Genomic DNA, 15,189 nt, shown 5'->3' on the forward strand with positions numbered 1-15,189 from the left:
TGGAACTTGGAGATGCGGCTCCAGTATCCTCAACTGAACCAGTCGAGCCTCAAGTTACTAGAACAGCCAACTCTGTGGCCACAACGGAAGTAGTGAGCGCTGTGGTGACAGACGCTCAACCCGCTGCTTTATCTCCAAAGCGTGGTCAGAAGTCAAAGACGCAGACTACAGTCTCAATAGCCTCGAAAAATGCTTCGAAGTCGACCGTGAAACGAGGCAGAGTGCCAATGGTTAGAACTGCGCCACTACCAGGTGCCGCCGCTGTAGCTACAGCAGCAGCCTCGGAAGCGGTCACGACAGAAGCCCCATCCTCAACTTTAAAATCAACTTCAAGGCGTAGGAAGAGGCCACCAACGCGCACTTTACCGCAACATGAAGAAGCTACAACAACCATCACGGAGGTAGTCCAGTCTGTTCTAAACGATCTCGTATCTCGAGTGTCTGGCGAGTTCTCGCTCCCCACGCGACATCGGAAACGCAAGTCCAACGTAGAAAAACTAACAAGCAGTGAAGGATCCAAAGAAAAGTCACGAAAGCGACTCAAGTCAGCCAATGACAAACCAGCAAAGCGAGGGAAACCAGTCATGAGTGAGGAAAAAAAGTCGCAGCCAGCGGGAATTGGCACGCAAGATGGAGAACTTCGAGGCCCAAACACCGTGGCAAGCAGCCTACAGCAACGTGTCGCCTCCATTTGACGAGGAAAAACACCCTGCACTTGCCAAAACGTTCCGCACTTTTTGGCTCAGACACTCGCGCGCTGTGTGGGAGCGCAACTTCTGGGGCTCCATGTCTCGCAAGCTCAATCCCGCCGAGTTCAACAAACGCAACAATCGTCAACTCAGAGCCAAGACGGCGTTCGAGTCGCTCATTGTTTCTGCGCACGAGGAGCTTGGAGCGGCGTTTTTCGTCACGTTGGACTCGCAGAAGCCACGACATCCTGGCTGGTGGTATCGTCCGTGGTGGCTCTGTTCGCGCTGCAACAGATCAAGGGCGAGGAGGCAGTGTGGAGCTACGTCATGAACGAAGCTCGTAACCGCTTCCCAGACTGCAACCTGCCTCTGCCTCTGGCAGCTTCGAATTCTGGCGCAATGCGGGTCCGCCACAAGCGGGAGAGTGCGTCTATGTGGGTTGGCAACCACCAGCAAACAGCCGGAATTCTGGAAGAGATGGCTGCACTTCTTAACGCACAGAGGGAAGTGGGTGAAGCGACAATGGAAGCTGGTAGTGCGGCAATGGATTCGGTCGTCGTGTAGATGTTGAAGAGTTAATACTGAACAAAGAGTGCAGGTCGTTGAAGTGGATCGGCCAATCAGAATACATAATATTGTTACGCTTTGTACATGTGGTTTGAATTTTCTGTATATGGTGTAACAACTTTGAAATGAGCAAAACAAGACCGTACTTACACAGAATCATTTCTGTAGTACCTTCTTTTCTACTTGACTTTCCTCGTAGACAATCTCAATAACTTTGATGATCGTATTGGACTTCATTCATTGACTCGGGATGTCGGTGGCTGCAGTGCTGGGTTCTCTTTTGAACTTGGTCTCCCCCATTGATGAACGTCCGCTGTCGCTATTCCAAGGCAGCGTGAGTGAGTGGAGTGATATGAGAAGTTTTTGATCTCTTCATTTTTTAAAACTATTTTTGAGATTCTTCCGAAGATATTTGTTGGCAGTACTAATTTTTGTATCCAAAGCTAAGCTACACCTACCCTGCGAAATTATGTGCCTTGAAACGCATACTCACAGAGAAAGCAAATGATAAAACAGTTTATCCAAATCGATGCCGTATTTTCTCGTTGCGCTTAGCACCAATCTGTGTCCGATGATATTTTGGTAATTTGGTATTTTGTTCATTATGAAATGTGCTGAAAATGATGGAATGCTGGCGTAAAGTACTGGCTTACTACGTAGTAGCTTCTAAATAACTACTTCTAAAAGAAATGTATAGCGTTAACGCTTAGCTCAAGGATAGAAGCCCGAGCTTGAGTCGTTGCAAACGCTGTCTCTAAATACGCGGACTCGCTGTGGGATGTTGAACGGCATATTGATATCAAATCAAACATGGAATGGAAAACGTCCAAGACAAAAAAGGACACTAATGGTCGGCAGAATGCTTAAATTTAGACGTTGATGGGGATTACTAATGTACCTGATAGCCGGTCGCCATGGCAATGCATTCAGTCGAACCCTAAAAATGCCAAGGTAGCTGTCAAAGCTGGGGATGGTCACGGACTAATGTGCATCCGTAGTCACAGTTCGTAGTCTACAACGCTGAACCGAACTGCTTCATCCGTTGGACGTTCCTAAAAGATTACTCCTATACTAGTACTCTATAGACAGGGCTCGGACAATAAGGTATAAAATTGAGCTAGTTTGGCAATAACAAGTATTGCAATATTATAAATCATTGCTAGGGTCAGAACACTGGTGTGGCTTGGAAGCGACCACTAATTCACTACGCGTGGGCTCAAAATCCGCACCTGTTGTGATGCTGGTGGCTGTCAGTAGGTTCTGGTGTCCTGGTTAGAGTCCCCCATCAATCCAAATGAGCCGACGACGGCACAAGACAGTCAACCAGCGGATATGGGATTTTGCACAGGAAAGTAAATGACCGCCTATTAGCTATATTCGACCTGAAATCTATGTTATTCAAGATAAAAGGTTTATCAGGGTCTGGACCTACACCCCCGGGCTGCAGAGCGGGAACATTTTATCTCTCAGCTCCTTGGTCGTCAGGGCTGCTTAATCCCAAGAGAGTGGTAAAGTCCTAAAGCTCAGGGTTAGTACGCAAGAACATTATCATCCCGAAGTTCGCAGGTAGCAAACTAGAGAATAGAGGGCTCGGCACCAACTTGCACTGAGAGAAGAGGTGCTCGCACCGATTGCTGGTGGGAGGGGGGGGTGCCGAAGTAGGGCAGCGTACTCGGTCTCGGTAGCGCGGCGTGGTCGTTTTGCGTGGCGCAGTGTTTCCGTCGCAACGTTCGCCTTATTGGGGGCCTCAATCGGGAAAGGAGCGGGAAGAGCAAAGTGAGCGACAGTCTCCTCTTCCTCAGCGTGCATGGTTCGGCTCGTTAGCAGCTTGACCACAGCTCTTTCGAAGCCTGGAGAATGGACGATTAGTTCCAAAGGACTGACGTGGTGCGAAGTAGCTGGATACTTCGCTATTTCAACATTAAATGGGAGCCTCACATCGCTTAGAGTTCGATCCTCCGATTGGAGCTTGACACAGGCGGTATCAAGAACTTTTCAGCTTGCTGACAAGTTGTACAATCTTGCGGTGTGTAAGCGAGTGAAGAAGCAGATCTTCGACTGCAGCTACCGCCTTGATGGCATCGCGAATCTACACGAGCAAGCGAGCATCTGGTAGGTGGACGACCTCCGATACGCGCTTGATTATAATGGTTTGTAATCGGTATGGCGAGCAAGCTCGGCTGCGTTGTTAGTGCATTGCTCCGAGGTCCGGCCGTCAAACATGATGCAAACTTTGCGCCCATATCCATAGCAATCCGCTCTCTCATCTTAGCAGAAAGGTGAGTGCTGTAATGCGAAAGCTTAAAACGGTGAAACGCATTGTCAAACGCATACAAAAAGGGTGTGCTTACAAATCTGTGCCCATACCTAAACTTCGTTGGAGCGGCTGTTATCGGATGATGCAGCATTTTGAAGTCTACCGCTCTTCCCTGCACCTTGGCTAAGACGATGCCGGTGTGGAATAAAGTCTTCACTCACATACTGTTGATGAAGAGCTTCGTGGCGTCAGGTTGGTCGATCTTATACCGTCTGTGAGTGAGCAGAGAAAATATGAGCTTTGCTGGATGAAACAACGGCATTCGACGTTATCACAGAAAAGCTACAGCGCAATGACATGACTGTAGCAAGTGTCCATGATATATTTGACGCTGTTCTGGATGACTATGACGGTGTGGAGAAGTACCTGACGGTAGACGCCGATATTGTTGAATTTTCAGCCTTTGAGAGTGGGCTGGCAAAAGTCCAAGTTTGTGTCGATTCAAGTTTAACTAGGAACGAAAGGAAGACGTGAAGTCGGTTTGTTGTCGAAGCTCAAGCTCAGCCTAAAAAACCTACTCCGCTTTTGCCGACGTCTACCAAAACGTCGACGAGGAAACGTACCGCTGAAGCGTTGGAAGAGAAGATCAATAAAAAGGCTCACATGGATAATGGGCCACGGTCGAAGTTCATCGCTACAGCTGGATTTCTCCTACATCTGTTGCTGCTGGGTGTATGTTTTAACGGTCAGCAGCACCATAGGATACCTGAGGAAACGTCTGAGCCACTAGACTCTCGAAATCATCTTGTTCTTGAAGATGAACTGGATTCTAGTGACACCTGTAAATGTGTCGAAGTCAATCGATCTCTCCAAGCCTAGCAACACTAGCGTACGAGAGTAGGCGTTGTCAAACAATTGCAATACCAAGTTGATTGATTGTTGAGAATGCAATCATTGATTGTTTTACGATCGATTGTATCAATCAATAAACAATACATATTTCCACAGCTCTGTTCGCAGCTGTCCAAACGTACGATAGCGCCAGGTACGCTCAACAAATACACACTGAATCAATGCGTATTATTCGAGTATCACAATTAATTTCTTGTTGTAATATCTTTGTCATAATCGAACCCGTATTTGGTAACAAGTCTTTACAAAACAATTCTAACATCACGTAGGTTGCCGACACAGAATCGAATTACCACTTATTAGTCGTCAATGCCGATTCTTCGACTCGAGGTCTTATTCCTGAATTTAGAAATATGGATCTAACGAAACGTTTTATGTTAAAGAATTTGAACTTATCAGGATACAGAAGTCCGACGAGGCACAAAACAAATCAATATAACTGAAGAGCCTCAAGAGTTTTAATTGAGTTCGTCTACTCACACCAACAGCAATGAAAAGATCACTGCAGTCTCCAAAGTTTCAAAGTGAAACGTTGATAGTAGATCGCTGCTTTTGATGACAATACAGACGAAACGCATCTTTTAATTAATACCCGATCAGCCTGTCGATGGCGAACGTGATACAGTGGATCTGTTAGACTGCGAAGTTTGCAGCTTACAATGCTTTAATTAGCGTGCACGGCTCCGATATGACATGATTTTGCTAGTAAGGCCTTTAAAAGTCAAACTAAATACTTTAAAAGTCGAGCTAAATACTTAAACTAAATACTTACGCTGTCAGATTTTGACTCTAGTTGCTATTAACTACTTGCTTGAATACAACTATAGACAGGGCTAAAATTAGTAAATGTATAATTATATTGACGAAATAACGGATTGTTAAAGCAAAGGTTTCCGTAAAACTAACAATTCTCCCCGTAATAGCTAAAATGACCTTTTTACATATAAACAGTGGCAGCAGAGCTGGTGGTCGATCCACAAAAGACTGGATCATACGAGAGCAAGCAAAGACGTCTAGCACCAACTTGGGTTGCGTATTCTCAATTTCGAGAAGCCCAAGCACCATGCACTACGGTAGCAGCCAGTTCTCCTGCAAGCTCTGCGACAGAGTCCACAAGCAGGCCCCTGGATCGGGCTACACGAATCGCATCAGCCACCTCGCGGTGTGCCACCCAGGCTGCAAAGAAACCTTCGAGGAGAGCCAACATTTGTCTAGTCACTCGAAGCTAACGGCTTTGTGGACCACTACACGAAAGAGATCTTCAACTAAATAAAGCGGGTTGTTTCCCGAAACCGGGTTCTCCGTGAGGTGGAAGACCGCCTGCCGCGTTCGTTGGTTGCGACTAAGCCGGTCTTGTCGAATCCATTCGTGCGATATGTCGCCACGTGACATTGCTGTGAATATTGGCGACAAGTTTTGTAACGGGGTTACATGATGTGAAACACACAGGGGTACGGAGTACCCGGAGAGTTAACAAACTCTCCGTACATAAGTTGGAGAGTTAACATACTCTCAGTACATAAGCTGGAGAGTTAACAAGGTCTCTCAGTACGTTGGCTGAAAGCCACACGCTATGCATTTGATTAGGTTTAACTATGCTAGATAGTTAAATAGATACATTTACCCCTAGGCGGCTTGGCCGCCATAATAGTAAATAAAACACTTCTGGTTTTGAAGCATAAAAGTTAAGGTATTAACTTTGAGCCCTGGTCTTGGGCTGTGAGTGTCCTTTGGATAAGTAACTTAGTATTAGTGACTCTTTGAGTCGAACGTCTTCCTCTGACGCTAAAGCTACGGCAGCCCCGCTGCAAGTTTACATCATGTTTGACGGCTGGACCTCAGAACACGGCACTAGCAACACAGCCGAGCTTGCTCGCCATACCGATTACAAACCATTAAAAGCAAACGCGTATCGGTGGTCGTCCACCCACCAGATGCTCGCTCGCTCGTGTAGATTTGAGATGCTCAAGGCGGTAGCTGCGGTCGAAGATCTGCTTCTTCACCCGCTTACACATCGCAATATTGTGCAACTTGTCAGCAAGCTGGAAAATTCTTGATAAATTCTGTGTCAAGCTCCAATCGGAGGGTCGTACTATAAGCGATGTGAGGCTCCTATTTGATGCTGTTATAGCGAAGTATCCAGCTACTTCACACACGCCAGTCCTTTGGCTGGAATCGTCCATTCTCCAGGCTTCGAAAGAGCTGTGGTCAAGCTGCTAACGAACCGAACCATGCACGCTGAGGAAGAGGAGACTGTCGCTCACTTTGCTCTTCCCGCTCCTTTCCCGATTGAGGCCCCCCCACAAGGCGAACATTGCGACGGAAACACTGCGCCACGCAAAACGACCACGCCGCGCTACCGAGACCGAGTACGCTGCCCTACTTCGGCACCCCCCCCTCCCACCAGCAATCGGTGCGAGCACCTCTTCTCTCAGTGCAAGTTGGTGCCGAGCCCTCTATTCTCTAGTTTGCTACCTGCGAACTTCAAGATGATAATGTTCTTGCGTACTAACTGTGAGCTCTAGGACTTTACCACTCTCTTGGGATTAAGCAGCCCTGACGACCAAGAAGCTATGAGATAAAATGTTCCCGCTCTGCAGCCCGGGGGTGTAGGTCCAGACCCTGATAAACCTTTTATTTTGAATAACATAGATTTCAGGTCGAATATAGCTAATAGGCGGTCGTTTACTTTCCTGTGCAAAATCCCATATCCGCTGGTTGACTGTCTTGTGCCGGCGTCGGCTCATTTTGATTGACGGGGGACTCTAACCAGGACACCAGAACCTACTGACAGCCACCAGCATCACAACAGGTGCGGATTTTGAACCCATGCGTAGTGAATTAGTGGTCGCTTCCGAACCACTCCAGTGTTTTCGACCCTAGCAATGATTTAACCCCTTGAGACCCCAGCTGTTTCGGCGCAAACTCTAACCGAATCCCTAGTCTCTCAAACGTGTATGTGGGGGGGCGGGCTTTCATATAAATTCCCTCATGTTTTGCTAACATGTATAGTGGATAACCGCACTAAAACCCTAAACCTGGAAGACTGTGTCTCCTGTTATCTTGTACCTCCATCTTGACGACGGCCCGAAAACGAGCGATATACACTTTAGGCATATTAGCGTGTATAGTAGACTACAAAACCGGTACCTGCATGTGTGACAGGAACTGGTAAGGCGGACATAGGTTAACTAAACCAATGGAACATATGCAGTCAAGTTCAATATCGTAATACTGAGGGCATACAAAACCTATGTAAAACTCTACGAATGACGCCTTTGATCAGTCAGTCATCTCAGCATCCGGGGCGCGGCGAGCCCGCTTTGGCTGATGCAAGCCGCTCGTCGTGATTTCATCTCCGGACGACTGGACACTCTCAGCCTCATCCTTCTCCTCGTTTGAGCATTCGCGACGTCCCGGTGTACGTGCGCGGATCGTGCGCTTCACTGTTTTCTTGGGGAGCAGCGTTCCGTTTCTCCAGGCCTTGTGCCTGATGTCGAAGCAAGACATTGCAGCTCCGTTGTACGTGTGACGAACCTTCTCACAGAGGAAAACCCGCCAAGCCATGGGTCTCTTCGACGTGTTGGGCAGCTTACAGTATACGACGAATCTCCACCTCTCGCGTTGTCGGTGCCCTTCAAGAGCGAGCCGACCTTGCACGCTCTCGTACGGCGCTTCCGCCCTTGCTGGTTGTTGCCACTGCGCCACTCGTCATTTTGCACAGGTTGGTGTGCGGCTTGGCGAGAATTTGTGCGCTGCATCGGTTTGATTGGTGTCACTTGTAAGTACGCGCTGTCGTGCAAAGTCGCCCAGTCCTCCTCGCGTAGCTGACACAACTCTAGATGCAGTTGCTTAAGAACTTTTACATGAGTCAACTTCGGGTTGTTTGTCTTAGTCTGTCTGGCGTTGTAGACAATGAAGGCATTGATAATGGCAAGATCAACGAGTCCGAGAAATACAGACTTATAGTACTTTTTGTACTTGATACATAGCTACAGCGAGTATCTACAACATGTATTGTTATTTCATGAATTGCCTTGTCTGTGGGCCCTGAAGCTCCTTTGTGTAGGTTGGGATAGTCATCATACATAGCGGTAACAGGGCGAGGCTCATACGGTTGCTGCAAGTATTCGTATGGTGTTGTGGTCGCTACGTCAGACCATCCTGTGTCCGCCATCGTCTTCAGAAATGTGTCTGACATGGAACCCGATGCGATATTCACCATACCACCGACAGCAGATACCAAATCACCATCAAAACGTAGCTGGGGAGGACCGGGTAATTGGATATCAGCCCCGGAAATATCCTCAAGATGATCCTCACCCTCATCATCTCCATCGTCGTTTTCAGCATCAGAATCGAAGGTCACAAACACCAGGAGGTCGTCGGAAGATTCGACCAGATTAGCGTCTGCAAGAACACCTAGCATTGAATATACAAGCTATATAATTTTTCAAACGTGTATGTACAGCTTTGACCAACCTCCAGTAGAAACATCACAATTCCTGCGTCTCCGTTTGACTCCTCATCCGCGCTTACTGCAGGTGTGAAATCATCACCTTCTGAGTCTTGGGCATCTTCTGCTGCGTCATGCGATGGCTCGCTACCGCTGTCTATATCTTCAAACTCCGATGCAAGGTTACGTTGCCTTTCAGGTGACTGATCTACAATAGTATATTCACAGTTAGGCCAGCAGAACCAAAGGCAAGCAGCAACATGACGTGCACGAACCAGCTGTGGCATCAGAAATGGGCATGTGTGGCGATGCCAGAACCACTGCAGACGCTTCTTGTGGTGCATGCACCTCTGGTGGCGGTGCTCGCAGTACTGCTGTTGTACATGATAATACCAACATACACGATTAGTTAATCTCAAAACTTGTCGAATACATGATAGTTACCGTAGTTTGTGGTCGTCATGACTTCTACTGCGCGCTTCTCTGCAGTTCTCTGTGCATTCGCAGATCCTTCTCGTCTCGCTGTCTTCTTTGCCTGTAGTGCACATCAGCGTTAGAGTAAATCAAAAATGTACACCACTTGCATTTGCCTACCAATGTCCAATTTGTCCAGGTACGTCATTAACTCCTCCTCTTCGACGAAATAGTCCTCGCCCCGGATATTCTTCTTCGTCTTGCTCGGCTTTAGATAAGTGAAGTCCACCGACAGGCCTGCCGGCTTCTTCGAGTGCCAGCCAGCTTTTTGAGCTCCCGCCACCTCGCCTGGAACGCCATTACCGGCGACGGCGTGAGCTCTGCGTGCTTCGCGGCGAATCTTCAAATGAGAAAATTGAGTAGCGACCAGTCTTTTTCCTTTCGTAATACATATGCAATTTGCAAGTTTGATCCGTTGTGTACTTTCTTTTGAAAATTTGGCATTTCTAAAGAGCATATTTATGTCGATTTTGCAGGAAGTGTAAATAATTACCTACCCCTTGTTGACATGAAGTTTGTAATTGCGGACACAAAAACTAAGTAAAATATTATCTAACTTGTACGGTCCACGTTAAGTTTTTCCACGTAACATGTACGGTCCAGGCCACGGGCAGGGTTCCCCAATATGCCATACTCAATATATTCTGCTGTTATTACGCCAAGACAATAATAATGGCATTATTCCCTAAGTTGGCTACGCATACTCTGCCTGATAGCTTTAACACTAAATCCTTCCCATCTGTCCTTGTTGTACGATAGAAACATAAGCACTTCAAGAGTGGGAGGGTCCATGGATTGACTGAAGAAACGCTCGCACTCGTTCGACGTGAATGGAGCCCACTCGAGAGGAAAGTATTGCGGTGGGGAGCGCGTCACAGGGGCCTTCTTGAAGGCCGACGCGAGCAATGACTTGGAAACTGCTGGGTTTACCACTGTGTCGTCGCTGCTGCGCTTGAGGTGAATACACGCCGCTTGTTCGCGTGCATTCAGCCGACCACCGCCAATGATCTTCACGATGCCGCTCTCCAGTGCGGGATTGTTGACGACGGAGGCGTCACTTGCAAGCCGGGTCTTCATGCTGGGGTACTTGCGCAACACTGCATCAAAGGCACGTCGTGCACCCACCACTGTTAGAGTTGAGTCTTGTAGCGCCTTACTCACCTCATTCAGCTCGTGCAGCGACTTGAGAAGGGAGCGAGCGGCTTCGGTTTCCTCTGGCGTCAGTAGAAAGCGCGCGATGTCATGCTTAGCCACCGTAGCGTGGTCCAACGCGAGAAGAGCGCTACAAATCTTGTCGTACTGCTGTACCATGCTGAAGGTACTCGACCAAGGAGTCGCGTTGGGCATGACGGGCGCTAGAGAGGTCACCTTGCGAAGGGCAGCACGACACTTGATGGTGCTCAGGTGTTTCATGAGCGCGTGTATCTTGGCCAACATGGGTTGATGATCAGCCAGATACGCGTTCAGATGTCCTTGTTTGTGAAATTCATGGGGTACTTGGGCGAAAAGGGGGCTGAAGAGTTGTTGGGATGACTGCAAAAGGTCGGATGAGCTGAGGAGATTGCACAAGGTTCGTAAAGTCTCTTTTGAGGTGGTGGCAACCAGTAGTTTTGGTGGACAGTATTGACCCTAGAATAACTGATAAAATGCTGAAAAAATGCTTGCATTTTTACTCGCTCCTCAATACATTATTGCATTCCCAATATGCGATATTATTCAATATGATAATTCAAATCGCAGAGGCCTGGCCCACGGGTCCCAAGGGGTTAGGAAATATATTGCAATACTTATTATTGCCAAACTAGCTCAATTTTATACCTTATTGTCGGAGCCCTGTCTATAGAGTACTAGTATATGATTAATCTTTTAAGAACGTCCAACGGATGGAGCAGTTCGATTTAGCGCTGTAGAATACGAACTGTGACTACGGATGCACATTAGTCCGCGACCATCCCCACCTTTGACAGCTACCTTGGCATTTTTAAGGGCTCGACTGAATGCAATACCTTGGCGACCGGCTATTAGGTACTATAGTAATCCTCATCAACGTCTAAATTTAAGCATTCTGCAGACCATTAGTGTTTTTTTCTTCTTGGAAGTTTTCCAATCCATGTTTGATTTAATATCACTATGCCGTTCAACATTTCACAACGAGTCCGCGTACTATAGAGACAGCGTTTGCAACGACTCAAGCTCGGGCTTCTACCCGTGAGCTAAGCGTTAACGCTATACGTTTCTTTTAGAAGTACTTATTTGGAAATTACTACGTAGTAAACCCACAATACCAAAATATCATCAGACACAGATTGGTGCTAAGCTCAACGAGAAAAGACGGCATCGATTTACATAAAGTGATCTATCATTTGCTTTCTCTGTGAGTATGCGTTACAAGGGTTCGCGACACATGATTTTGCAGGCTACCGTCTTACCCCGCACAGAGCGCCCAGGCATACTAATAAAATATAGCGCCCAGTGAGCGCTTTATTCGTTTTGAGTGCCCAGGCGCTATTCTACGAACAAACTTCTTATCTGAAGAACGCACAGGTCAGGTGGAGATTATACAGCTGCAAATATATATGCATGCACGTCACTTGATTATGTGCTGACAGCTCAATTGGTCGAAGCATGGATTGACATACTGCTGGTCCATGGATCGATTCTGGTTGTGTCAATTGAGGGCCCATCAGGGAAGAGGGTTGCCGCGAGTTAAAACTCGTTACATGTAATGCCCCGCACACAAAAGGTTTGTCAAAGCTTGATTAGATATTTTGAGAATGATCAGTTGAGCGTTGATGGTCTCAACTACAATAAAATAATTGGTGGAGTAGATTTCTACATGCATTAGAGTCGCTCTAAAAGCATTGGCTTAGAATTCATTAATTTAATAGAACCCTTCCCGCGGTGTGTCCTTGTATTCTACTTTACGTTGTAATCGAGGTTACACACTGCTCTAAACCACATCATAATATTTTTTAGTACGCCTAGACGATTTGTGCGGGGTAAGACGGTAGGTATTGTTCTAGTTGTAAATACATAATTTAAAACTGCTAAATTGATATTGGTGAAAGAAATAAAATAGTTTTAAAAAATGAAGAGATCAAAAACTTCTCATATCACTCCACTCACTCACGCTGCCTTGGAATAGCGACAGCGGACGTTCATCAATGGGGGAGACCAAGTTCAAAAGAGAACCCAGCACTGCAGCCACCGACATCCCGAGTCAATGAATGAAGTCCAATACGATCATCAAAGTTATTGAGATTGTCTACGAGGAAAGTCAAGTAGAAAAGAAGGTACTATAGAAATGATTCTGTGTAAGTACGGTCTTGTTTTGCTCATTTCAAAGTTGTTACACCATATACATAAAATTCAAACCGCATGTACAAAGCGTAACAATATTATGTATTCTGATTGGCCGATCCACTTCAACGACCTGCACTCTTTGTTCAGTATTAACTCTTCAACATCTACACGACGACCGAATCCATTGCCGCACTACCAGCTTCCATTGTCGCTTCACCCACTTCCTCCTGTGCGTAAAGAAGTGCAGCCATCTCTTCCAGAATTCCGGCTGTTTGCTGGTGGTTGCCAACCCACATAGACGCACTCTCCCGCTTGTGGCGGACCCGCATTGCGCCAGAATTCGAAGCTGCCAGAGGCAGAGGCAGGTTGCAGTCTGGGAAGCGGTTACGAGCTTCGTTCATGACGTAGCTCCACACTGCCTCCTCGCCCTTGATCTGTTGCAGCGCGAACAGAGCCACCACGGACGATACCACCAGCCAGGATGTCGTGGCTTCTGCGAGTCCAACGTGACGAAAAACGCCGCTCCAAGCTCCTCGTGCGCAGAAACAATGAGCGACTCGAACGCCGTCTTGGCTCTGAGTTGACGATTGTTGCGTTTGTTGAACTCGGCGGGATTGAGCTTGCGAGACATGGGGCCCCAGAAGTTGCGCTCCCACACAGCGCGCGAGTGTCTGAGCCAAAAAGTGCGGAACGTTTTGGCAAGTGCAGGGTGTTTTTCCTCGTCAAATGGAGGCGACACGTTGCTGTAGGCTGCTTGCCACGGTGTTTGGGCCTCGAAGTTCTCCATCTTGCGTGCCAATTCCCGCTGGCTGCGACACATTTCCTCACTCATGACTGGTTTCCCTCGCTTTGCTGGTTTGTCATTGGCTGACTTGAGTCGCTTTCGTGACTTTTCTTTGGATCCTTCTCTGCTTGTTAGTTTTACTGCGTCGGACTTGCGTTTCCGGTGTCGCTTGGGGAGCGAGAACTCACCGGAAACCCGAGATACAAGGTCGTTTAGGACAGACTGGACCACTTCCGTGATGGTTGTTGTAGCTTCTGCATGTTGCGGTAAAGTGCGCGTTGGTGGCCTCTTCCTACGCTTTGGAGTTGGTTTTGTAGTGGGCGGCGGGGCGTCTATCGTGACCGCTTCCGCCATTGCAGTCGTGGCTACGACATCTTGAAGTAGCGAAGTACTAATCTTCGGCGTTCTACCCCGTTTCACGGTAGGCTTTACAGTGTCCGACGAGGCTGTAGCGACTGCAGTCTGCGTCTTTGACTCCTTACCACGCCTTGGAGTCGATATAGCAGCGGGTTGGGCGTCTGTCACCACAGCGCTCACCACTTCCGGCGTGGCTACGGCGGTGACTGAAGTTGTATTCGGAGGCTCGATTGGTTCGGTTGCTAATACTGAAACTGCATCACCCATTTCCGTTGTGGCAAAGGCCGCGTCTTGTAGTGACGCATCGATAGATTTCACTCCTCTGCCACGTTTTGGCGTCGATTTTGCAGTGTTCGTCATAGCAGGCTCTTCTGATATCCATGTGGCTACAGAAGCGGACACCGTTGCAACCTTTGACTTGTCTCGACGCTTTGGAGTCTATTTAGGTGCCACATCTTCTGTCACGACAGACTCCATCGCTGCCGTTGCAGCCACAGAGGTTGTAACTTTACGTGGTGACGCAGTGCCAGCCCTTAGCTTTCTCACTCGCTTCGGAGTGCACTTCGCAAGCTCTGTAACGACAGGCTCGACCAGTTCTGGTGCGGTTGCAGATGTTGTATCCTGGGCTGACACAATACTTATCTTGGATGGTCGGCCATGCTTTCGGGTAGCCTTTGAAGCCTCTATCGTAGCAGACTCCGCAGGTGGCGCTGCAGCTACCGACTCTGCATCTTGTAGTGACGTCTTAGTAGTCTTTGGCTTTCTCACTCTCTTTGGGGTCGGAGAAGCTACCGTCATGGTAGATTCCATGTTGGCTGCATCCTGTCGCACTGCTGTGCTAGCCCTTGTCATTCTCACATGCTTCGAGGGCGACTTACCATCGGTCGTTAGAGCGTCTTTCACGACAGATTCCACCAGTTGTGGTATAAAGGCTGCCTCCTGTAGTTGCGATGCGTTGGGTTTAGCCTTCCTGTCGCGATTGGGCTTAGCTGGTGCCGTAGTAGCTGTAGCTACAGAGACCTCATCTGGCAGGGATAAAGTGCAGGTCTTTGACTTCCGCCCGCGCTTCGGAATCGGCGTAGAAGTCTCCTTCGCAACAGGTTGAACCGAATCCGATACAGCTGCAGAGACAACAGCCTGCATGGATACTTTGCTAGTCTTTGACTTCCTGCAGCGCTTGGATGCGGGTGTGTCACAACAGGTTTGGCCACTTCCGTTGTGGCTACAGAGGCTCCATCTTGTGTTGATTCTGTGGTAGCCTTCGACTTTCTCCCCCGCTTTGGGGTATTCTTAGAAACCTCCGTCTCGCCTGACTCGACCGATTCCGGTATAACTGTAGACGTAGCAGCCGACAACGAAGTACTTCTCGTCTTGCCAGGCACTGGCTTTG

The 15,189-nt window shown here is 48.0% G+C and overlaps 1 protein-coding gene across 1 annotated transcript; it reads left to right on the plus strand.

The window, feature by feature from the left end:
- Window positions 1-227: 227 nt before the first annotated feature.
- PITG_07496 (uncharacterized protein) lies at window positions 228-695 on the plus strand (the record flags this gene model as incomplete). The annotated part of the gene is made up of 1 exon (XM_002904454.1): window positions 228-695. The coding sequence occupies one exon, from the start codon at window positions 228-230 to the stop codon at window positions 693-695; it is 468 nt and encodes a 155-aa protein (XP_002904500.1).
- Window positions 696-15,189: the final 14,494 nt, after the last annotated feature.

Source organism: Phytophthora infestans, genomic scaffold (genome assembly GCF_000142945.1).
Source record: "Phytophthora infestans T30-4 supercont1.11 genomic scaffold, whole genome shotgun sequence".
NCBI classification, from domain to species: Eukaryota; Oomycota; class Peronosporomycetes; order Peronosporales; family Peronosporaceae; genus Phytophthora; species Phytophthora infestans.